Source organism: Carassius gibelio, chromosome B2 (assembly GCF_023724105.1).
Source record: "Carassius gibelio isolate Cgi1373 ecotype wild population from Czech Republic chromosome B2, carGib1.2-hapl.c, whole genome shotgun sequence".
Lineage (NCBI taxonomy): Eukaryota > Metazoa > Chordata > Actinopteri > Cypriniformes > Cyprinidae > Carassius > Carassius gibelio.
The window spans coordinates 4,605,224-4,630,226 of NC_068397.1; the positions used below are offsets into that span (position 1 = coordinate 4,605,224).

Sequence of the window (25,003 nt, forward strand, 5' to 3'; positions counted from 1 at the left end):
GTGAGACGCAGGCAGATGAAGAATTAGATCAAATTAAATTAAATATGATTTAATGATTTACCAATTTTGACCAATAGTTGGCAGTATTATGAAATTAATGTGGTGTGGTCAGTATAAGGCCAGACATAAAGTTTGGTGTCAATATGTCAAAGCTTTGCAGAGATACAGCCTCAGATGCAGTTTTTTTTACACCATGCCATCAAATTTGTTAATGTGGTAAACAAAAATCATTTTTAAATCATTAGAAAATTATTAGTATAAACATAAGTTCAACTTTGAGCTGTTGGTGGCACTACAGTGTTTGAGTTATAGACTCCAAATTTGCTATGGTAAGAGTTCAGACTGTCCTGTGCCAAAATTAAAGACTAGTGAGGGGAGAAGAAGAAGATGATCAGAACGCCAATGAGAGGTGCCGACACACTTAATCATAGACAACAAATGAATCAAGTAAATATTAAAATTGCAATAGCAAATACGTTTTAAGATCAGTCTCAGAGAGAAAAATAAATCTGATCAAGTTTACGTTTGTGAAGATTCAGTTTGAGAATAGAGAAAGAAAAACTCAAAGGAAGTAGAATATTTGTAGAGTGCAAGGAGAGGAAGAAGAGAAGAAGAAGAAGAAGAAGGCCCCAGTCGTCTGAAACAACGTTATATGCTGCGCCTACATGACAGGAAGGGACTAGGGAAAGTACCTAGTTTTATGTACTTCTCTTGCAATCAATTAATGATGTAATCAAGACAAAATGGTCCTTGTAAGGCACACAGAATAACTTCATAATCAGTTGTGGTTTTAACACCTTCAGGGAGAATATAGAAAAATAAGCATAACTTAGCTTTGCAGACACTATTTTGCAGGTCTTGCAGCAGAGGTTCTAAAGTACATTTAGTCCCTTGTACAGAAAATACAGCAATTTCTAGAAAAATATGAAAACTTCAATCAAATTTTCAGTATTATATTTCTGCTACTATGATGTTATGTTATGTTATGTATAGTTGAACCTTTAGACAGGACGACAGTCTAAAATTAAATGTATTGACCACTCAAAATGTTTAGGCCTGAATATAAGATTTATATTTTTGGAATTTCACTCATTCATCCATAATTGTGTTTTAATAACCAGGTTAATATATCATCAACTGAATGCTTGCTTCACATCTATCCATATTTTAACAATGTTCATATTTTTTAACTGAATACATTTTGTTTTCACAATTAACAGATGTTTGCTGATTCCAAGCAATAAATACATTTTGAAAATATGATTTAATAACACACACACACACACACACACACACACCCATACATACACAAAATTTGACATATTTAAGATGAAATGGAGGAAAATAGTTATTAATTATCTATGCCATTATTCTTTGAGTGCAGAAATTTTATTTGTTTCTTGTATGACTGACAAATATAGATCATAATAATTTGTGGTAATATGGACTTGTTATTTTAAAAAGCTAAACTGACAAAATATCATACTAGTCTTGTAGTTGTACTAATTTATACTATATTTAATCAACATAAAATTAAGTTGAAACACCTGCTGTACTGTTAAAACTGTACGGCGTGCCTTTATAGGCGCACAGATATGAACTACTTCAATGTCCAACCAATATCCAGAAACCCAGCTCTCTCACACTTTCAAAAGAAGGATTCAATGGCTCTGAAACTACAACTGGATGTGTTTCACAGCCAAGCAATTTATAGTCAGTTGTTCCACTGTCCAAAAATTCATCTTCCAATTTATCTACATTTCAAACCCCAGGCAATTCGTTCACATCATGTTGTGCCACAAATGTCATCTTGAGAGCTGACTGAACTGGAACAGTGTGCTCCAGACAGACCAGAGCAGAAGAGAGGACAGCTGTCTGGCCACAGTGACAGACATCATGTTAGATGAAAACCAAAACCTCTGACCAAACAAGCCTCGTGCAGACTGTCAGCCCTGATGAGAGCGTTTGAGTTCAACCTTTTCTCTGACCCTCAGTCAAACACAAATTACACACAGTACTGAGGTCTTACACCAATAAACTGAAGTTCATTTCAAGTTCAGCATATAAAATAAGATGATACTTTTGCTTCCTTTAATCAAGACGAGCATCACTGGGTTTACAATGTAGAATCATTAACACAAGGCGCCACCTGCTGGTAATAATACATTAAACGTGATCAATGAGTTGAAAAACTTATTAAATAATGAATGTGCATACAATTATATCTTCATTATGGATCCAATATGTTGCATACCTGAATTTAATGTACTATTACAGTGTATATTATGTTTCATATCCTACAGATCCTTTTTTTCAGGATTCTTTGATAATCAATCAACTTGGCCAAGAACATCTATAGATGTCCCCTGATGAGCGGGTAAGGAGCAGTGATCACTATGTAGGGACCCTGAGAATAAAATGCAGCTTGTGTTTCTGGGACTAAGAGATAAGGAAAGACTGGAAACTTGAACCTGTGGAAATATTTACAGTCACTTTTACATGCCTGGGCTACAGAAAATCAAATTAACTACACATCAACACAGCCACGATGCTCTGAAGGGCAATATTACACACTAATTAACTAGAAGAAATCATGCAACATAAGAGACACTATCTGAGTGCGCTAAATTCAGTTAGCACTATCTTTGGATCCATATTGATGGATGTGAATCATCAGTCACGTGAAAACAATGCAGAATGGTCAAACTATTTCTGTACATTATTTCCTAAATTTGTCCCATATTGACATAAGAATACACATTAGATATTTTTGTTATTTAACTCACAATACAGGATCTGCTTGCAGGTATTAAGCATAGCAGAGAATCCATAATACCACAACGGTCATTAGGTCTGATGATTGCTCTACAGGGTCATATTACAGCCCTGCAATATGAGGCTATTATACAGGACCAGCTGCTCCCGATTATTCAAACACTGTTCCACTGTGATGATCCTGTGTTCCAGGATGATAATATCTTCACACTTACTGCTACACAAATACAAAAGTGGCCAAATATGCCTTTTTGTGTGTGTGTGGGGGGGGGGGGGGTCTCTAAAAGAATATGTATCAACATATTCAAAAAAATATCTTTCACATATAGCAACATCTCTTTTTCTTTAAGAAAGCAAGGAAGTGGTGTGTGGGTAAGTAGTTTGCACACACGTGATACTAGTATAAAGGTGATTTAGGGTGCAGCACCACAGCGCCCCCTACAGACTGTAGTATGCACTCCACTTATGACGTTTGCTGGAAAAAAACATCTTTATATTGAACTAAAGATAATTTTTATGTTTGAGGATCAGATTTTGGTATCTATTAAAGCATGTCAACTTCGCAAACAACTATAAATCAGATAGGTTACATTTATTAATTAGTATCTTAGTATCTAGTATCGGTTTTGTGGATGTGAGTCTTGCATGAGGTTCATTAGTTCTAATAGTCCTAAACAGTCACAACTGTAATTACAGTACAGTTATATTTATAGATGTGAGATGAGTACACTAGGATAGAAAGGTATCAAAGCAATATTTTGAATACAGTATTTGAGAACATGCAGGCTACACAGGGTTTACATTAAAATCATAATGATTTAAAGAGATCACAGGTAATTATGCTGTAAATTATGTTCAGGTTCCTGCACAGACATGGCTACTACTTAATCTTGCCTGATGTGCTTTTTTGACTCTCATATATTGTAGGTTGCCATTGACTTGCATTTCACAAATAACCAAGAATCACGGTGTCAGCCAAAAATCTTACTGTTCTATTTAAAACAACAACAACAACAAAAACTCTCACATCTGAAACCACCTACATCTCGTATGAGGGTGAGCAAGTTTTAAGTTTTATTTTTAGGTGAACCCTTTAAGAGTTAAACAGTTTTGGTAAATAGTATACTATTTATTTACTAAACACTGATTTCTATTTTCTTGTTTGGATAAAAAACGGCTCTGAGCTGTTTGAAATTAAACAGTTTGAAACATTTTGGAATTTACAGGTTTGGAATGTTTAAATTAATTTTGTGTTTTCGGGTGAACTTTCTTTATGAACCGTTTTTTTTTTCTTCTTCTTTTTTAATAAACATAGTAATATAATATATAATACACAAAGATAAGAGAATTTTTTTAAAATCTTTTTCTCGTGACTTTCCTTGTAGCTATAATGGATAGAAAGCATCTTCCGAGATAAGAAAGCACGAGGGCGTGCGCAGTCTCCAGAGCGGGACTCGAACCAATGACAGAAGTGGAGTTGATGAATGCGGATGTCGTCCTCGGCGCAGTGACACTGATAAGGAACTGGAGTCTCGGGATGTGCTCGTTTTAAGTCAGACGAGCTTTTGCAAAATTCACCCCACGGACGACGATTTCATCTCTACACTGACGTGAAGAATTTCACGAGTGGAGAACGCCTTCCTCCCAAAAACACTGAGAGAAGAATTCTGCCTGCAGGAAAATGGGAAGTACAGTGATGGACTCCAAGAAAAAGGACAGTGCAAAGAAATCCTCAAAGAAAAAGCGATCTCTGCGCCTAAACATGCCAGTGAGTTTCTTTTCGCACTTTATGTTTTATAACTTTACTGTTTTGTGGAGTGTTGCGTGGGCGTGTGGGACGCGTCTGAGACGTTCCTGTCTTTGAAGTAGGCTTCAGCATGTCTTCTCGTCGTCTGCACTCCATTGAGTTACATTTCAAGCGTTCTGAAATGTAAGGTGTTACATTTTTAGAACGTCTTTGTTACATTGTTCCTTAAGAGCTAAAATTACAGACGACGTGATATGAGTTGCTTTATAACTCCTGCGCAATTTTTCTTACTACAGTCGTGGGAAGAGTAAAAATATAATTTTTAGTATGAAATCAGTTCTGCTTGGGCTGTCAAAACATGAGTAGCACCCTCCCCCCTCCCCACCCCATCGCGAACGCGTGTCGCAAACATGAACGCGTCGCGTGTGTAAGCTGTGGGTGAACAGGCCGAAGTTTGCGCGCGTACGACAACAAACACTGAACGCTTTCGAGAGAATTGCACGATAAGTACGCTCGTAGGCTTGAAATATAAATGGTTTGGCACGCCATGTTATCGCTTGTGCCTGGCTGTTTGGAAAGCTGAAAGAGGAAGTGAGGGAAACAGCTGAAAGAGAGCCGTGACTCATCATAGCGTTACATGTCGAAACGCAAGCTCTCTCTGACTCTGCCTGTGTAATTCACACCAAGGCCAGGTCTGTATATTATTGCTTTATGGAATTCCATTCGAGGGCATCTTCTCAAAACAAAGATAAGTTAAAGCAGTGACATTGATATTATGTCTATTTTAGTGATAATAAGTAAGCCACCTTGCTTTCTTTATTATAGTAAAGTATTTTCTCTTAGCATGCACTACAGACTCTCAGGTTTTCAAAGAGATGCAACATCCTGCTGATTAAGAATTAGATTAAAAATATATATATTTTGTCATTATTTACTCCCCCTTCTGATTAAAACACATTAATGATGTTATTTTTGTTTTATCATTTTTTTCCCAGTGGAAAACAAATATATAATTTTTAAAGAGTTTTGGCACATTGTTGCTTTTTCCTTTTATTATAATTATTGTATTATTGAGTGTGAAAATAAAAATGCAGAGGTTCAATGGAGAGAATATTTCTTTTTAGAATCTGATAGACAGAATCACAGTGAACCATCATTGATGAGAAAAGCTGCATAAAAATGGCTACTTTTAAAGTCACAAAGAAATGTTTAACAGATTGTTTAAGAATGTTTAACAGAAGAGTTTAACAGATTATCGATGGGGAAATAATGTTGACGGCACGGGGTCTTTGCATTGATTTTTAAGTGGATGTTGAGATGCAGGCTTGGCTCTTAAAAATTGGAGGCAGATAAATGATCTTGAAGAGACAGGGTTTAAATCAACTAAATCACTGAAAAAGTCACCAGAGAGAAGTCCGTTGTTTTCACTGGAAAGTTCTGTCATGACATTTTGATTAAAAATAATGACGTCAGAAAAAAACACAGGGAAATACAAAGGGAAAATTTCCATGTTGTGCTGACTTTAAAACTTAACCTTTTGTATTTCACAGAATAAATAACAGCAACATGAATAAACAGTTAACTGTAACTCTAATGAAACCCATCTGAATCCGCTAATCCAGGATTAGGGCACTGATTTACACAACCCATTTTCAACTAAATATGGAAAACTTTTTATGCATTTTGGCCTTTTTTTTTTACACCGCAGCATTTTTGCCGGTCTGAAAACACAAACTTTTGTGGGTTTCAAAGGACACGTGCATCTGAACATTCGGCAAAAAGCTGTAAACACTGAAAAAACCAATCTGTTCTCCTTCCAGAGCTGCAGAATGACTAAAATACTGTTTCTCATTAGTGAAACACCAATTATGATTGACTACAGCCTCTTTCTAGTAAAATCAACCCATGTAGGCTTAAATGATTGTTTGTTGTCCATAGAGCGAAGGTCTTCTTTTGATGCCTCCCAAAGATATGAGATATCAGATGTCAAAGTAATTTAAGAGTAACACAAAAACTGTGTGCCACTGCCGTCTGCTTTACATTCTAGTGTTGTTTACAGTTCTCCCTTTAGGAAAAATAGTTTAAACTCACTTCCTTGTATTGATAACTTTGTATATTACAGATCATGTAGCCTACAGATCATTTTATGTTCGCATATCAAGGAAAGTTGCAGTGGGCAAAACAAGCTGTAGCTCTTTTTCTGGGTTACAATCTCTTGAATCTTGTGGCTTCCTGTGGCTTACAGAAGAAATAAACCGAATCACACTGAACAGTAATTGTCTCTTAGATTCTGATATTTTATCATATTTTCCTATACAGGGCTCTATCTCCTGACATTGAATTCATCCTTAAACGGCAGCTGCTTTAAGATGAAATATTTCCAGTTGTGTATCCGTCTCAATATTCATAACATCTCAGTCTGTTCTGTATGAGAGGTGTGTCCTGGCTCCGCTCACAAAGCACTCTCTGTTCATACGCTACAGTTTGGGATGGAGTTTTAAGAGGAGAAATCTAAAATCCTGGCCTCAATGCAAAACCATAAAATCCCTGGCACCATAATAAATATTTTTATAACTGTGGGACTTTTCAGTAATATTTTGGTAGTGTCCGTGGGGTATTTTGACTATGATGACTACAGTGGTGTTGGTAGCCTGGTTCTGGTCATCGTCTGCGATGTTTATTTGTGGTACTTGTTAAAACCGCTTGTTGAGGAGAGTAGCTGCTAGCATTAGCAGTAACGCCACCTTTACATCATGGCAAAAGACAGATCCATAGAGCAGTTCATTATTTGCTGTGATAGTGTTTTGCTATACTAGCGGGATCAAGATGTAGGTGCCCTTTATTGGCTACTTTAAGAATATAATTGCTTCTACATTATGTTGTTGCATAATTACATAACTGAACTGGTGATTTATCAAGTAGAACCAGTTCATAGAAAACAATTGGACCTCCCTGTTTACCTGAGGCTTACAGCTGATGTTTTAAATAATGATCAGTTTCTTGCATAGGCTGACTGTTTTGCTTCATAAGACAACAATATATTGTTATTTTTGTGACTCTTAAAGGGCCAGTAGCATTCACTCACATTTTTTTCACATACATAAAAAAGACCTACATCTTAGATGGCCTGAGGTGAGTAAATGAAAGCAAATTTTGGGCGAACTTTTCATTTAAATGGTTCGGTCTGGCCCTTATTAGTCTTGTATATCAGCGGTCTTAAGCTAGTTGGCCAGTTAGTTGGAGGACCTGAGATACACAAAGGGTGTGTTTTGAAAATACAGCCCATATACTTAGTGCACACCGAGGTTTTCTTAGTTTTCACTGCTTTGAGTCATTCTTTTTGAGTGCAAATGTGTTTGAGTCACTCTTTGTTCAGAGAAATCCACTGTTTTAAGTCAGTTAAATGAGTGTTGAACAGTTGCCTAAACTTTGACATCACCCCCCACAGTGATGTTTTTCAGGCCCAACAGAAAGGCATCAGCCGACAAAACCAACCAGTGTTTGATCCGGTTCTCAGATCGGCCTCCATTGAATAAGTGAAAAAGTCTTTGTGTGGATCAGGAATGTCTGGCAGAGTCAAATCTAACTCACACAGTCATAAACGACATACTAAATGAATGTTTTTAGTATGAAATCAGTTCTGCTTGGGCTGTCAAAACATGAGTAGCACCCCCCCCCCCCTCCCCGACCCAGAATGTTTAATCCTAATTTTGTACATTATGTAACAGTATCTGTTTACTGAATAATAGGTTTAACAATCAATTAATAAAAAATGATAAAAATAAATCTTGTTCATCCCTCAAAAACAGTGTACTGCTGAGAAGTGTATTATGAATTTGGCTAAAGTTATGTTAACCTGTTGGGCTTTTCTCATTAACTCTGATGTTTTGTCTTTTAACAGGATTTGAGCACATTCACATCCTCTCTTATGGATGGAGAGACCGACAGAACAGATAAAGATGAAATGCACAAGGTAAAATACACAAAATCGCTATCTTTTATCAGATTTGGTATACGTTTAGACTGATTTATGATCACTGAGTTTGTCCATTTCCATTTATAAAATTGTCCTATGACATAAAAACATATGAACACTATTAGAGATCTAAATCCACTCCATTCTAAATCCCATCAAAACACTTTGATATTATAAGTAAATATAAGATTTTTCTATATAAACCTATTTTGTTTTAATAAAGTTGCATATATAAATCAAATTTCTATTGTTGACATATGTTTGCTACATATAATACCATAAAAATGTATAATATAGATAGTATTCATATCAATTTTATTATACGGCCTGTTTATGGCAATATAATGGGTAATATTTGTAATGTATTACATTTCCATATGCAAAGTGTTCCAAATCAGTCACTTCAGTTCCATTTCAGTTAGCATGCTTCCTTATAAAGCCTGTAGCTACTGAATGTGGACAGTAGAGCTGAATTAGGTCACTAAGACGGAGCCTTTGCATGTGTGGTTTAAAGGAATGATGTGTGGATTGTTACAGCATAGGTTATATTACACAGAAATAGAGCCCACTTGTCTAAAGATGCACTCTTCTCTTTATTGCTCATAAGGTTTGGTAGTAAAGAGAAGAGTGAGAGTGCTGTCTGTACTATTCTGCGGTCGGGTTGGCTCGTAAACAATGCTCATGAATAAAAGGCAAGGCAGACTTTCTCTGCACATGCTGTTCTTCCAGTTTCAGACTCAACAATTGCAATGCTTTCTTTACGGCTATGGATGAAGATTTTGTACAGAATGGGAAAAAAGATGCCAGGAATTTAACAGAAGTAAACTTTGTCCTGCGTGTTCCAGTATTTCTAACTGAATTGTATAAATGGCAGTATTTCTTAAATTAACCAATTGGTATATATGATATATATATATATATATATATATATATATATATATATCTTACCCACTCAGAGCTAAGCTGGGAGGCGACGCCTACCTTTCCTCTTGTGATCAAAGCCAATGAAAACAGCCTGTGAAGCAACAGCAGTCTAGTGAATGGGCACTTTAACAAATAAACAATCTTAGTGTTGGCCAAATGGTAAAAGGTCAGTGCTTTGAAAGACTAACTTTTAGGGCACTAGGCTCACTGCCTGCTGCAATGAAGTATGAGAAAACAGCTTCCTCTCAGGTGTGTTCGGCCACACAAAACAGTGAAAAATGTCAATCGTTTTTATGAGAGACTCAAACAGTCTAACTGAACTGTGCAAAAGAGCTAACAATATTTGTGACATAAAGTTACCAAACTATATAGTTAAAGGGTTACTCCACCCCAAAATGAAAATGTTGTCATTAATCACTAACCCCCATGTCGTTCCAAATCCGTAAAAGCTCTGTTTGTCTTAGGAACACAATGTATAACACGTTCAAGCAAAAACTGTGGCAAAATTATAATTTAAATGCCACAGTTATATTGTGTGCCCAGCTTATATATTGTGTGTACAATTATGTGCCCAGCTACATCTGATTCAAATATTATGCTAATTATAAGTGAGTGTAGTTTCCGACATTACAGTGCTTCACTCGCACTGACTCTTATTCTGTCTGAAAGAATGAAAAGACCGAGCTGAAGGTGGAGCGGTTTGACCAATCAGATTAAAGCAGCGTTTCAGCTCCGCCCACAAGTGCAAATGAAATATTGAAGCCATAAACCGAAATGATCAAAACGTACACGGACCAACTGTCTTGTCCATGTTCTCTCACTTGAATCCTCTTCTTGAGATTTGAGTCTCTTGACCTTCTGTAAGCCCCGCCTTGTTCACACAATGATTGACACGTGATCAGCTCGGAATGCATTTTCAATGTGCACATTGAATTTTGCTACATTCATAGTGGGACATTGAATGAAAATGCAATTGTAAGTGTCTTGACTGTGAGTGTAAATGCATTTAAGAAAAATTAAAACTGGTGTATGAAATGGCAAATAAAATTTTTCATTTTCATTTTGCACCAAACGTAGCACAAATGTATTGGAAAATGTAAATAGAGAAATGCATTGTCATTTTATAAATTGCATTGTCATTTTGCATATTATATCCCAAATTGAATATTGCTACCCAAATGCTTCCATATTGTTGAAGCCACCAGTTCACATTTTTAAAACTTGTTCTAAATACATGTTTAACAGCAGAATCTCTTGTGAAAAGCTATATTTATGCTGTAAACATGTTTGTTCATTTACTGTTTTTTATTGTATTTGTTATACTTATTTAGTTTTTGCCATGAGAATAGCCTAAGATGCTGACATGGCATTAAATAAAAATATTAGAATTTCTGCCAAACGAGTTCAGAGCTGCGCCCACTTCTATGATGGACCGCGTATGAAATAATTGAGACCATCTCCCCACACTTTCAAAATGCTTAAAAATTTCAATATATATAAGCATATTTTGCCATAAACATCAAATATATTGTTTCTATACAGTATATACTATCAACAACTTTTGTTATCAACAAAAATTTTGTTATCCCATAATGTGGCAGATAAAATATTTTGTCATTGTAGCCCATGTAAGAATAATATACTTTGAATTTGTAACTTTTTATAAGTACAGTACATGAAGAGAAAATCATGCTGTGTTCAGGATTGCTCAGTTTAATGGTCAGTCGCTTATAGCTCTGAAACCAGTTTATTTGACTTTATTACATAATTCTTATCATTGTATGGTCACAGAATTTGACAAGGGAAATGATCTAACATCAGCAGAAAGGAAAGTACATGGAATGTTTCTCTTATAACTTCAACTACCCTAGAAGTCTAAACATATCTTGACTTTTTCCTCTCTCAGGGTGACGGTAGTGAGTCAGCTAGCACTCCTGCCAGTCAGCCCTGTACCCCATCTTCAGCCCCCGTATGTCCCAGGACCAGTCCAGGCACTCCTAAAAGCATCTTCCCACATCCACTATCATCCCACCAGGACTCACCTCCCAAATCTCCCCGCCGTCTCAGTTTCAGTGGTATCTTCCGCTCCTCGCCCAGCTCAGCGCCTGCCCGGATCTTCTCCAAATCTAGAAAAGGTGAGACACAAGTCTGTTCATTTCAGATTTTCAGTTGATTTCATCCAATGTTCTGTTCTATTAACAGAAAATGCTGCATATTTCAAGCTTAGAGATTGATAAAGTGGTAATTGAAGTATAATATCCTGGTTTCATGTTACTTTGTTATTTAGCTAATGAAATCAGCTGATTCTGAGCCATAATATAATATAATAATAGAATAGAATTAATAGAGTAGAACAAAATAAATATAATATAACATAATATATGCTATATATAATGAAATATTAATAAAAATGACTGCACGGTGATGTACACTAGCATGTGTTTTGTGTCTCAGCTGTTTTTGCATTTTGTGTTATGTATTTTAATATGGCAAGATGCCATATTGACCAGTAAGCATCTAGGACCTAAACTATCAACTTAAATAAAATAGATCATTTCTATTTATGTTCCTTCTACCCTCATGAAATATATCACATTATGGACTTGAAGTACTGTATGAAGTATTTGGATCTTTTATTTGATTTGTAGATTAAGACACAGTTAAATATATAAAAAAGTAATTCAATGATCATCTTTAGCTAGTCAGTCTTCTCTGTTTTGAATCTTCTCTTTTGTTATAATGGGTTTTGGGGAAGCTGATCAGTGTAGCACAGAGTTTGACTTCCTGTTGACTTGCTTTCAAAACATCAGAACAGGAAGTGGTAAGATCATGATTTGGGTTTTTAGCCTTTGATTTTCAAATGACTAAAACCATTAGAGCGCGTGCTGTTAGGCCAAATTGTGCTGATCTAATGTTGCCATTAAGCAGTTTCAAAGATGTGTTTCTTCAGTCAGAGTCTTGAGTCTTCAAGTTGTTTTTCATAAGGAGACACTTGTTCTTGTGCTCTTTTGTACACTCATTGTGTACTTGAGCAGAGAATTGCACGTTCAGTTTATAAGAGCCAACTAATCAAAAGCATGGCAGCAAAACACAGCATCTTCTCAGTCTGGTTTCAAGTGCTTGTTTCGTTCCAGAAATTGTGCTCATTTGGCTGATTAACAGAAGTGCTCAGCTTTCCTCGTGTCAGTTCAAAAATCTGCTGACAATCAATGAATACTGCACATTTTGGTTTCCACATCAAATTAAATTTACATAAGTGATTTTTTGTGCCCAGGAAGCAAAGTATATTCATGTAAAGTGTCTACTTTAATGCTTCTAATAACTAAAATATCAAAGTTAGGGTGAAATAATGTTCAATCGCCATTCAGCATAAATATGTTTATGTACAAAATAAAGCAACATACTTATTCTTAATTGAATATTTTTAAAAAGGAAGTGATCATACTAAATTTTATTACATTTTAAGTGATTGCTGACAAATGAGTAAAGCCTAGTGGTTTGAAGGATATTGGGAAACGATTGGTAAAGATTTAATATTAAAGAGGTCATATGATGTTTTTTTTAAAGATCATTATTTTGTGTATTTGGTGTAATAGAACATGTTGACATGCTTTAATGTTCAAAAACATATTATTTTTCAAATACTGTGCATTATTGTAGATCCTCTATGCCCCGCGTCTCTCAAACGCATCATTTTCTGCAAAGTCCCTCCTTCTGACAAGCACAGTCTGCTCTGATTGGCCAAGTGACCCCAATGCATTGTGATTGGCCGAACACCGAAAGCACTCGTTGGAAATATAATGTCCCTTTCTATAAATCGCGCACTGCTTCTTTCAAAATAAATGTAAATAATATCCTTAGATTTACCATCAGTTCAAGCCCGAAAGGGGAACAGGGTGGTGTGACAGACACAGTGATGAAGCTTGTGTGTGTTTGCAGAACACAAACAACAGACGGTTAAGACAGCTTACTTCACTGTGTCACCCTGTCTCTCTCTCTCTCACTCACTCATTCACTCTCTCTCACACACACACACACACATGAAAGCATTTGAACATTCAAAACCAAATACTTAAACTAATAACAAAACATACTACAGTAGCTTATTCAGAAGAGCCAGATTGTCTTAGAAAATTCAGTTACCTCCTCTCCTAGATTCATGAAAATATTACCACATAATGACATAGATATGTGGGGGTGTGTTTGAACAAGTCATTTTAGGGGGGCGTGGCAGTCTTAACTTTGATTAAAAAAAACTCTTTGGATTTGAGACTTTAGTCTTTGCTATTTTACAGATCTTCTTTATGCACCAAGAGCTTGTAACACTCCAAAGAGAAAGGAAACATTGAAATCACATCATGTGACCCCGTTCTAAATATTTCTGACAAGAAAAAACTATTGTTACTCTAAATTACTTTTTTTCTCTTTTTTTTGTAAATATGATCATCATTATTTTTGCTTTGAAAAAAATATATTAAATAGGACACATTCCGATATACGTGGAAAAATGCTTGAAAACCCATTTTGTATATAGTATATAAATGTGATATTTTCATGGCAATAGCTCACAAAGTCACTGCAAGCATTTGATCTTGGTAGAAACACTTGTCTATAAATTACAACTTTAATTTCTAACTGAAAATTTTTGAAGGCATAAACATTGTATTATCTTAAAAAATATATGTCGGTTAATAGTATGCACACCCTCAAAAAAGAGCAGCGAGTTCAACTCTAATAGTATGAGGAGGTTTGTTTGTGTCAGTGAGAAGAATGTTCCAGAAATCCATCCCGCATCAGAGGCGGCTGTGGGAAGACCGAGTGCCTGTTACTGTGTGCCATACTGAGCCAAAAAAAAAAAAAACTAAACATTTCTGGCCACGTTTCCAGATTGTTCTCCAATAAGAGGCATCTGCCGAGGTCTGTTTCCTTTACCTCAATTTGAGTTCATTCCAAAGAGCTCTTTTCACAGACTCATGCTGATAATTGTGGTGGCATGTTGATGCTTTATAATATGTCTTTGTGCACTTTATTTGAATATTATGAAACCCGAGCTGCCACATACACTGAGATAACATAATACCACTTCATATCATCTGTTTGACCAGCTCCACTTCTGTTTCATCATGTATTTTACACTACAGTGGAGAAATTAATTCTGGCTTGTTTCAGGGATCTCCTTCACTTCCCACCAGGAGGCACTGTGAGTCAAACAATCATCTTATATCACAAAACCAGTTAGGTATGGAGCCAGAAGAGTCTCAATAAAGATAAATGCACACACTACAGTCACATATGCACACATAGGATTCATACATGCACACACATAATTCATAAATACACACACAGGATACACAAATGCACACAAAATTCACAAATGCACACACAAAATTTAAAAAGCACAGAAGATTCACAAATGCATACAAAATTCAGAAATGCACACAAAATTCAGAAATACACACACAATTTAGAAATGCAAACAACATTTACAAATGCACTCAAGATTCACAAATGCACAGGACAAGATTCAGAAATGTATTTCTGATGCACACACACATATATCTTGATTTACAAACTGCTTGCGGTGAATTTTGAGACTCCCTTGACTTGGCTCGACACACAAATGCCTTTTTTTAAACAGGGAATGATCTGCAAACAATCAGATATCTCCCTTGTTTTAGCCAATCAAAAGAATGCACCCCACGTGGGGGATTGTTTACTTATAAGCCAATCAGCGAACGACTCACTTTCCTCACGCAGCGAACGACTCACTTTCCTCAGCGAACGACTCACTTACCTCACACAGCCAGCGACCCACTTTGCGCAGCGAACGACTCACTTTCCTCACGAGTCACGCAGCGAACGCCTCACTTTCCTCACACAGCCAGCGACCCACTTTGCGCAGCGAACGACTCACTTTCCTCACGAGTCACGCAGCGAACGGCTCACTTTCCTCACCCAGCGAGCGACTCACTTTCCTCACGAGTCACGCAGCGAACGACTCACTTTCCTCACACAGCCAGCGACCCACTTTGCGCAGCGAACGACTCACTTTCCTCACGAGTCACGCAGCGAACGGCTCACTTTCCTCACCCAGCGAGCGACTCACTTTCCTCACGAGTCACGCAGCGAACGACTCACTTTCCTCACACAGCCAGCGACCCACTTTGCGCAGCGAACGACTCACTTTCCTCACGAGTCACGCAGCGAACGGCTCACTTTCCTCACCCAGCAAGCGACTCACTTTCCTCAGCGAACGATTCATTTTCCTCACGAGTCACGCAGCGAACGACTCACTTTCCTCAAGCAGCGAAGTTGAGCGAATGATTCACTTTCCTCACGCAGCGATCAACTCACTTTCCTAAGCGAACGACAGCCGAAGACCCACTTTTCGCAGCCAGAGAGCCACTTTCCTCTTGCAGCGGACCACTGACTCTCTCTTCATGTAGGGACTGAATATTATAATTAAAGTGACTTCTATATTGCATCCAAAAGAATATTTAGATATATTTAAATATTCAAAAAGGTTTAAACATTTTTTTTTTTTTTTATTTCATTAAAATATTTCAATAAAATGAAATAATTGCCTTTTGCAAATTTTTGAATCCATGGTTAACTTTTTTTCTGCAGTCACTGGGCTATATGTATTGAGACATTTTTAAATTTGTATTTAGTAAAAAATAATAAAAAATAAACCTGAATTGTAATCTAAACATCTGTATTTTCATACAATTTAATACAATTGCTGTGTGAACACATTCATGTGATTGGCTTATAAGTAAACAATCCCCCACATGGGGTGCATTCTTGTGATTGGCTAAAAGAAGGGAGATATCTGATTGGTTGCAGATCATTCCCTGTTTAAAAAAAAGCATTTGTGTGTCGAGCCAAGTCAGGGGAGTCTCAAAATTCACACACAAATGCAGTGAAGTTCACAGACCGCAAGCAGTTTGTGAATCAAGATATATGTGTGTGTGCATCAGAAATACATTTCTGAATCTTGTCCTGTGCATTTGTGAATCTTGAGTGCATTTGTAAATGTTGTTTGCATTTCTGAATTGTCTGTGCTTTTTAAATTTTGTGTGTGCATTTGTGAATTTTGTGCGCATTTGTGCATCTTGTGTGTGTATTTATGAATCATGTGTGTGCATCTATGAATCATCTGTGTGCATATGTGAATGTAGTGTGTGCATTTATCTTTATTGAGACTCTTCTGGCTCCATAGTTAGGGAGGTAAGATTGTTTATACTTCAAAGTGCATGGAAAACTCTAGCTATTTCTATAGAAGCTGAATAACGTTTGGTGTGCATCACCTATTATGTTTCATAAAGAACATTGCAGCTTTCATTACACACGGTTGACTGTCTGACACTGATGCCATGGAATAAATATGGTCGGTTTTGTTTGCCCACTGAATCTTCAGTTAAGTTTCACTCTGAACATGCATAGAAGGCTTTATTCTCTTTGGATGGGATGGAAGCATTCTGAGGCTAGGTGTTTACACCAGGAATCAGACACCAGAGAGACTAATGGCATCGGCACTTTATAGAAGGGAAGTTATGGGAAGATGATATGGGAAGTTTCTGTATTATTTCCCACATATACATGTTACACACAGGTATAAATCCTCTGAAATGTTCACTTTGATTAGGTTACTCAAGCATGTACCATCCATCCGTCAGTTACACATGTATTCTCAACATTTTATTATATGAGGGAAATTATGGTAATTAAAATATATTTAACATTAAGCCATTCCCCAAACTAATTATCTTAAATGGCTTGGGTATGTGGAGCATTCACAGCTTATATGCACTGCACCTGGTACATACTGTATGGTGGTATTTTTACCAGGTGAGAACTCACAAATTGTTTCTACAAGATAAGCTCCAGCATCTCAGTTTGACATGCAGTTTGAACGATGGATGTGTAATAATTCTTATAATAATAACAATAGGCTTAGCAAACACCATTAATAATTTAATGTTTATTGTAGTAATTAAATTTAAGAATAACCATCAAGGAAAAGTATAATGGCACTGCATAAATAAAAGTTTAGAAAAGACCAGGAATATCTGCAAAAAAAGGTTGACACAAAGACCAAATTGGAAAAATATGAGTAGCAGGGTAAAATAAATGTATTGTCTATGTGTAAATTCAGAGGTCAAGCAAAAAGAGCAAGCCGTGTGCAGGACTGAACCAATAATGTTGCTGGCTTGTTGCCTGGTCTCCTTTTACAGCTTCCTGCCATGTATGCTATTTTAAAGAGACACACAGCTGCACCTGACAGTTTCCTGCAGAGAGGGCAGGGCTGCACACTGGTGTCCACAAACTGAGAGAGAGAGGGAGGAGAAGAGGAAAGGCGAGAAAAGAGAGAGAGAGCAGATAGATAAGTGAAGAGAGGAATCACTTCTGAGACAATCTGCGACACTGGGGGCCATCATCAGCAGGGTCTGCTCAACCGACACTGTGTGACTGCGTTGTGTATTTCATGGAGACAGAAAATCAGGGGATCAATAGCACTGGAATACAGCCAATGCCAGGATTTCATTTCTGCAAAGGGTACTGAAAGAATCCAGCTGGACTTCTGGGACAGAACAGAGACTATCATATAAATATCTGTAAGAGACACTTCTGAAGGTACAGCAATCCATCATCTGGCTTTACTGAGAACGAGCACCTCTTCTGGAATCCTGGACATTTGCTTTGGCTTCACTAGAGTTCTCTGTTATCCAAGCAGGATCTCTGTGTCGTGCATCCTCGCTTTAGTCGGGAGGGAATGGTTGATCTTCAGGACGTGAGGCCTGCAAGTTCCCATGAAGAGGTTTGGTAGTTTGCGTCGGACAAAGAGGCGCCATGATGAGGAGCTGCTTTCAGGGAGACGGCAGTCAGAGTCGACATGTTTGTCTGGTACGGTACTAATCAGGGTATAGACTATAGAGCCTTCAGCTAGACATAACATTATTGATATCTGTCTGGTGGTGGAATGTTCCAGTCTGCCTTGTGCTATTATGAGCCAGGCATCGACTTATTGTTCGTTATATAGTCTATTAGATATGTACAGTACATGTATGTGTTGCATGACACACATTGTTTGAACTGGATAAACCATTCATAGTCTGTTGACTTGGCTACTGTGTATGTATGTCAAGATCATTTAAATAAACAGCATAGACGTTCCAGAGTAGAGGGAAAGGAAGTCACAGTAGGCTGGAATGGTCTTGAGCTGTGTATTATGTAAGTCTGTATTAATCACTTGGCAGGGAAACTCATTTCAGACCTAATTTTGATCAGGGTTGATCCCGAAGCCGTCGGCTGATGCCTTCATCACAGTGACGCAAACAAAAATGTGACTGGGTTCCATTAGGAGTAAGTCTTGAAAGAGACACCAGACTCACCTGTCTGAGATTCCTTAATCAATTTTAAATTGATAACTAAACTCAAACTGAACTGGAAGCACAAACTGGAAATTCAAAACCCATATTTTTTGCTGTTGCAATTTTGAAGCATATAAAATTAAGAATCTCTGTGACACTGGACTCTGCTTGACTTGAAGGGGATGAAATTTTGTCTCCTGCCCCGCTGTAATATGTAGAGACAACCAAGTAATCTGTGCTGAAGTTGATTTGCCCTAAAATTATAAACACTATGATGCTATCAAAACATTATCCTGGATGTTTGGTTGTCTCGACCAGCCCAACAGAGGCTCAACCGTTGGTGTACTTTTAGGGTGGGATGGTCTGTTGGTTGACCAATGGCAGGCAAAGGGATTATTTGGGAAATCTGTTTGAAATCCTGCTAGTAGTGAAGAAATTATAAACTCCACCTTTAAAATCTGTATATTTCCACTAAAAGTATAAACGCAGTGACACTATCAAAATATTATCATGCATGTTTGGGTGCCCCGACCAGCCCAGCAAAGCAATATTGTCTCAACCAATGGCTTAAGTTTGGGACGGGACTATCTGTTGGCTGACCAATGACAGACATAGGAATTGTTTGGGAAATCTGTTTGAAAGCCAATATTTAAGCAAAAATTTATGGTGCAGCAAGTAGCACAGAAATGACACACTCAAACTTTAAAGAACAACTACAGAGTAACCCAGATGTACAGAGTACATAACAACTTACATTATACTTTACCTACTTTGTCTTATTGTATTATTTGGTTTGGATCTTCTGCATGTCCAGAATGTCTGGATGCACATACAATCATGTTAAAAAGTTAGGACACACTATTTAATTTCATGATTTTATGTAATCTTTTTTAATGTGCCGATACAGAAAACCATGGAATTCAATAGGGTGTGCTAACTTTTTCACATGACTGTATACATGCGCTGAATCATATGATGGGTCACATTATGTCAGTCTGACTGGAGTGTTGTATTAGAGTCGCAGTGGTGTCCCGAGGGGCTTCGCTGTGTGTCATATGAAATAGTGTTCCTGACGCAAATCAAACAAGCTCAGGTTGCCTCACTATTCTGTCAGCTGAATCCAAAATTTGGTTCGCATTTAAGTTCGGGTTTAGGATAAAGGTTAGGATTAGTTCTGTGACTGACAGATGATTTTTCATGGCCAGTATGTTTCCTGACTGACTGAATAAGAGTCACTGAAGCCTCCGTTTCTCAAGTTCCAGCTGTTGGAAGCATGTTATTCAATAGTCTTCTTGCTCAATTTGGTTTATATGGTAAAGCTTTTAGGATGCGCTGTGGAATATCATGCAGGATGGTGTTGATATAAACAATCTCATTTGTGGCATGACAGTTACTCCAATAACTGACAAGGATAAAAATATAATGTAAACCAGCAAGCACACAATTAAATTAGATGGCATTTATTTCTTCAAATGGGTCCTCCTTCTTTCATACCGCATTATTAAAATGTAACTGAATTAACACATGCGTTCATCCTTTAGGTCTCACAATAATTGATGCCATCAAATAGTGTAAAACCAAAATCCCCGACTTAAACATTTTACTAACATTGGAATGGAACAGAGTCAAACTGGTCTGAGTCCCAGCATACACTCCGGAGGCCTGACCCTGTGCTGTGAGTGAGTGTTATCTGCCCTTGTGGAATGTGTAGCAGTGGCAAGGCTAAAATAAGAAACTAGCGCAGCAACACACCAAATGGGTCTATGCCAGCTGGTTAAGTCTGGCTAAATGTCAGGAGATAGTTAGGATCCCAAACTCAATTCTCGTGCACACATATTAGACTATAATGATTACTATCCACACATACTTTTTTTATGAGAAGTGTATTTTTGATCCATGCTAAATAGGGGAGTTACTGTGCTGTACCTTCATCCAACAAGCATCTTTCAGCATGCATTACTACTAACGTGGCATTGGGGATACGGTAACCATATTTATGAGCTCCTCGCATCTACTGACATACTGTAAATCAAGAGGTGACAAATCTTGTAGCGTATTCATGAAGGGACAGGCTGTTATGATTGAGACCTAAGGTGTTGTGACACGTTAGCCAAATTTTCTCAAGTAAAAAGGTCCAACAATGTCAAGATGTATGAAGAACAGCTCACACAGAAATCAAGAAATTCAAATCAAGTAGCTTTTTGTTGGTCATTGCGGTTCTCTCATAACCCCCTCACACAAGTGCTTGTCAAAATGGGCGTTTGTTGTTCTTGTCCTGTAATTTTGCTGTTGCTGTTGTTCTGTCTCTTTAGTTTCAGTTTCTACTGTGATTGCCACCAAATGTTGCCACCTTGTGGAACAACTGATTAGAGAAAAACCATGTTTTAAAGTACACGCATACTATAACCATTTACTATCTGATAAATTTGCATCACATGCACTGTATGCAGACCATCGCATAGGAGTAAAAAACTAAATCTACTTTGATATTTAGTGTGACAAATTTGAACTTGAAAATTGCATGGATTCCTATTGAAATGACTTGCCTGCAGAAGTTGATACAACAGTAAATGTGACAGTACTTGTACCCACATCTCAACACAGAGAGAGGCTGAGGGCAGAAACAGGTTCAGAAGTGATCTTAACATTTATATTACTGGGTCAACTGTACCTTTTTAATTCAATTTTAGTTTCAAACCTACGGAAGTCAGTATGTCAAAAATTAAGTCTGGAAGAGGGGTAATTACATGACTTACTCCGTCCACTTATTGGTCACTGGCTGCCAAGACCACGAGAGTCTTTCCCGCTGCATGAACTGTAATATGAAGGCAAGCTGAATGTTTTTGGTGTCGACAGGGCCATCAACACCCAGCTGGGGCAGTTAATGCCCACCCGCCGAGAAGTGTGACTGTGCGCACTGACTCAATCTGATTCTTGAATGACTATGCTAAGCTAATGAATAATGAACATCTGAAAATTAACTAGTGGGACACCAGCTTTAATTGATGCCAGCCCTTTCCAGTGAAAAAGGAGGCTTGCCTGGGCTAATCTCTACAGAAAACTAATTGATTACAAACATGTATGAAATCATATTGTTTTATAACCTAATAATGGATTGCCATCTTCTGAATCACTTTCCAGTGTTGCATACAGCCAAACCATGCCTTACACATTGGTCAATCCAACACATCTGTAGATCAAGCATAGTGCCATGCTAGAGCTAAATGCCTCGATAGCAGAGATACACGAGTAAAGCCCTGACCTGAATATGTCCAGCTGCTTCAACCCTCTGCTGAATGAATTCTAATCATGCTTCAGATTTAAAGATTCCTCATTGCATATGTCTTTTGATCCTGCTGTGGCAGTATTAGTGGAGGCTGGTACAGTAATATATCAGTCCATATGTTGTGTCATGCAGTTCATGAGGGGTTATGAGAGGGCTGTCATATAAAACACCCCTGTTTGCTGTGGTATATCTGATGAATCCAGCTCTAAACACGAGTGATTAACTCAACAGTAAAACTGAATCAATGGAATGCTCTAGTTAAGCTCTGTTAACCACATTTGTGTAAAAGTGTGCGTAGTCAAAAATAATTTAGACTTGCGCTTACATTGACACTTTCCCCATGGAACTAAAATAAACATCAGTAATCCCTGTAACTTCTGCATGATACATGCAAGGTTACCAGAACCGGACTGATGACATGCAGCGAATTCCACTCATGAGAATGACGTTGGTAGATGAAACAATATTCCTACTTCAAAAAGAACAACTTTAAAGCCCTGAATTATCTTACTTTGTTTTGAATTAGCTTTTCTAGAAGGATAAGCTTCACTCTTGTGCTTTGAAGTGCTGCAACCACAATCCTGGCTTTTTTCCATTATACACTAACGTTCAAAAGTGTTGGATCAGTAAGATTTTAGTACTTTTATTCGGCAAGGACACATTCAATTGATCAAATGAGTCAGTAAAGACTTGTCTACTGTTACACAAGATTTCTATTTCAAATAAATACTATTATTTTACTATTCTTCTATCATTATAATCTACTATAAATCAATATTAAATCAGCGCTTTAGAATGATTTCATGGCACTGAAGACTGCAGTATTGACCTAAAATTAAATACTATTATTGTGATCCTATAGTATCACATTAATTACAAAATTTTACATATTATAAAGTTTACACATATTCTTTATAAAATATAAAGAATAATTTAAGAATACATTTTAAATTGCATAAATATTTTTACCATATAATTGTTTACTGTATAATTTTACTGTACTATTACTGTTTTTACTTTTTGGTAAAAAAAAAAAAAATGAATTCTTTTATAAACATTATAAAAATTACATTTGGTATTTGAAGGAAAAAAAAACAGTAGAATTTGAAGAAAAGTTTTTTTTTGTTTGTTTGTTTTAAGTCAGGGTCTTGTGATTTCTTTGTTTTTTTTTTTATTTGTTTTTTTTTTTTTTTCGTGACAGAGCAGAGGAACGTGCTTCCCTGCTAACTTATTCAGAAGTGCACTATACTCCTATTATTAATGTCTTGATTGACAGTCAGTTGTTTGTCAATGCAGCTGTGCCAAGATTATTTGACCAGTCCTGGTAGGATTTAGCATCTCTGAGACCAAGCTGAGGTTACAGAAGATAAATAAGATTGCATAGATATTAGAATAGATATCTCTATTATGTCTTTTTTTCTGTCAATAGGTCCTATGATTCAACAAGTTTAGATTTTCACAAAATAAGCTTCTCTTCTAAATTCACATCAGAATTATGACTCCATTGAACTAAATCCACTTTGCAAATGCAGTACTTCATTGTCTTCTGTACTGATGTGTCTCCCAGGCTCTGGGCTTTCGACTCCCCCCACCACCCCGACTCAGAGTCCCGCTCCACCAGTCTTCTCTATGGAGAGCCCTAGTCCTGTGGAGCGGGTGGAGGAACGCCGATCCCGCTCTCTCTCATCTCCACCAGACACAGGACAGCGCTTCAGCCTGAGCACCTCCACCAACAAACCCCCGATCGCCTCGTACACCTTTTACTCTACCTCACGCCAGGTGAGTTTCTGGGATTTACTATAGTATACTCTTGCCCCATTGTGAAGCAAAGTCATATTTACAGCTCTAGTGGCACCTTAAATTCACCTAACATATAGTCTGTCAATTGTTGAGCAAATGCTTTTTCTTGAAAAGTACAGTATGTGCTGGACAGTGTTTTATGGAAGTCCACTGAAAAGTATGCATTATGGGAAATTTAAATTTTAAAGCTATGCATAGCCTAATGCTGCAGCTGAGGGATATATAGTCCTAATAACTACAGTATGAGATCATTACACAAATTTTATATATATATATATATATATATATATATATATATATATATATATATATATAATTAATTACTTGATTATATTTTTCCTACTTTTCAGGTGCATTTTTATGTGTGCATTATACTGTTTATACCTATTGCATCGATCAAATATTAAAATTATATTCTAAAATCTATAACCTAAACAAGCTGTGAATACACAGCAACTATTTTATTTATTGTAAAGTATTTATACACAATGATTTCATTTTTAAACCAATGACAAACCCAGGACAGTTGTGTTATTTGCAATTTCCACCTAAAAGAGATTGATCAAAAGTTAGTGTACTTGTTTACCAAAGGCACTACACTAACGTTACATTGATAGATTTAACAGTATTTATGTTAGATAAAATGCTAGCGATGTATTGAATTACCTCAGCAAGAGAAATAAGTCAGCTATTTTATTTAAAAGAAAATGTTTGAAATCTATTTCCAACTATCAAACACACTGTTGGATATAACCAGTACACAAATTAAAAACACTTGTTGTAAATTAAATACACGTGTCTATTTTTGATGAAACCGCTCTAACGTTAGTTTGAGTACGCGATTTATTTATTAGTTTTTTGGCGGGAACAGCCAGGCTTAACGTTACGTGGGAATTTTGGAAGACTCGCTGGTTTAATTAAATACCTTAAAATAGAAAGTAACTTAGTTTCTACGGCTTAAACCTCGATCAATGTATATTGGCTCAGGTGCTCATGGTGTTTAAAATGCTGACTATGCAGGCGGCTCGGTTTTGAGACAGAGCCGCGGATCAGTCAATTCGCATTTTGCTTTCGTTTCGTCGTCGTCCAGCAGAGAGCGACAGAGTTATAACTAGAGCCAA

General features: G+C 37.0%; 1 protein-coding gene across 5 annotated transcripts in view; it reads left to right on the top strand.

Annotated features, from left to right (window-relative positions):
* The first annotated feature begins 4,232 nt into the window (after positions 1-4,232).
* Positions 4,233-25,003, top strand: part of LOC127951039 (5'-AMP-activated protein kinase subunit gamma-1) — a 30,606-nt gene continuing 9,835 nt past the window's right edge. The window contains exons 1-4 of one of the 5 annotated variants that reach the window (XR_008152577.1): positions 4,233-4,543; positions 8,424-8,495; positions 11,329-11,557; positions 23,650-23,861. Coding sequence is in view for 4 of the 5 variants with exons in the window: in XM_052548640.1 (XP_052404600.1) it covers positions 4,457-4,543; positions 8,424-8,495; positions 11,329-11,557; positions 23,650-23,861 (600 nt within the window). In the remaining variant the exon portion in view is untranslated. Of the gene's footprint in view, positions 4,544-4,928; positions 5,215-8,423; positions 8,496-11,328; positions 11,558-17,671; positions 18,330-23,649; positions 23,862-25,003 lie in introns of those variants that run through there. The other 4 variants (XM_052548640.1, XM_052548641.1, XM_052548643.1 and 1 more) reach the window with 4 other exon arrangements.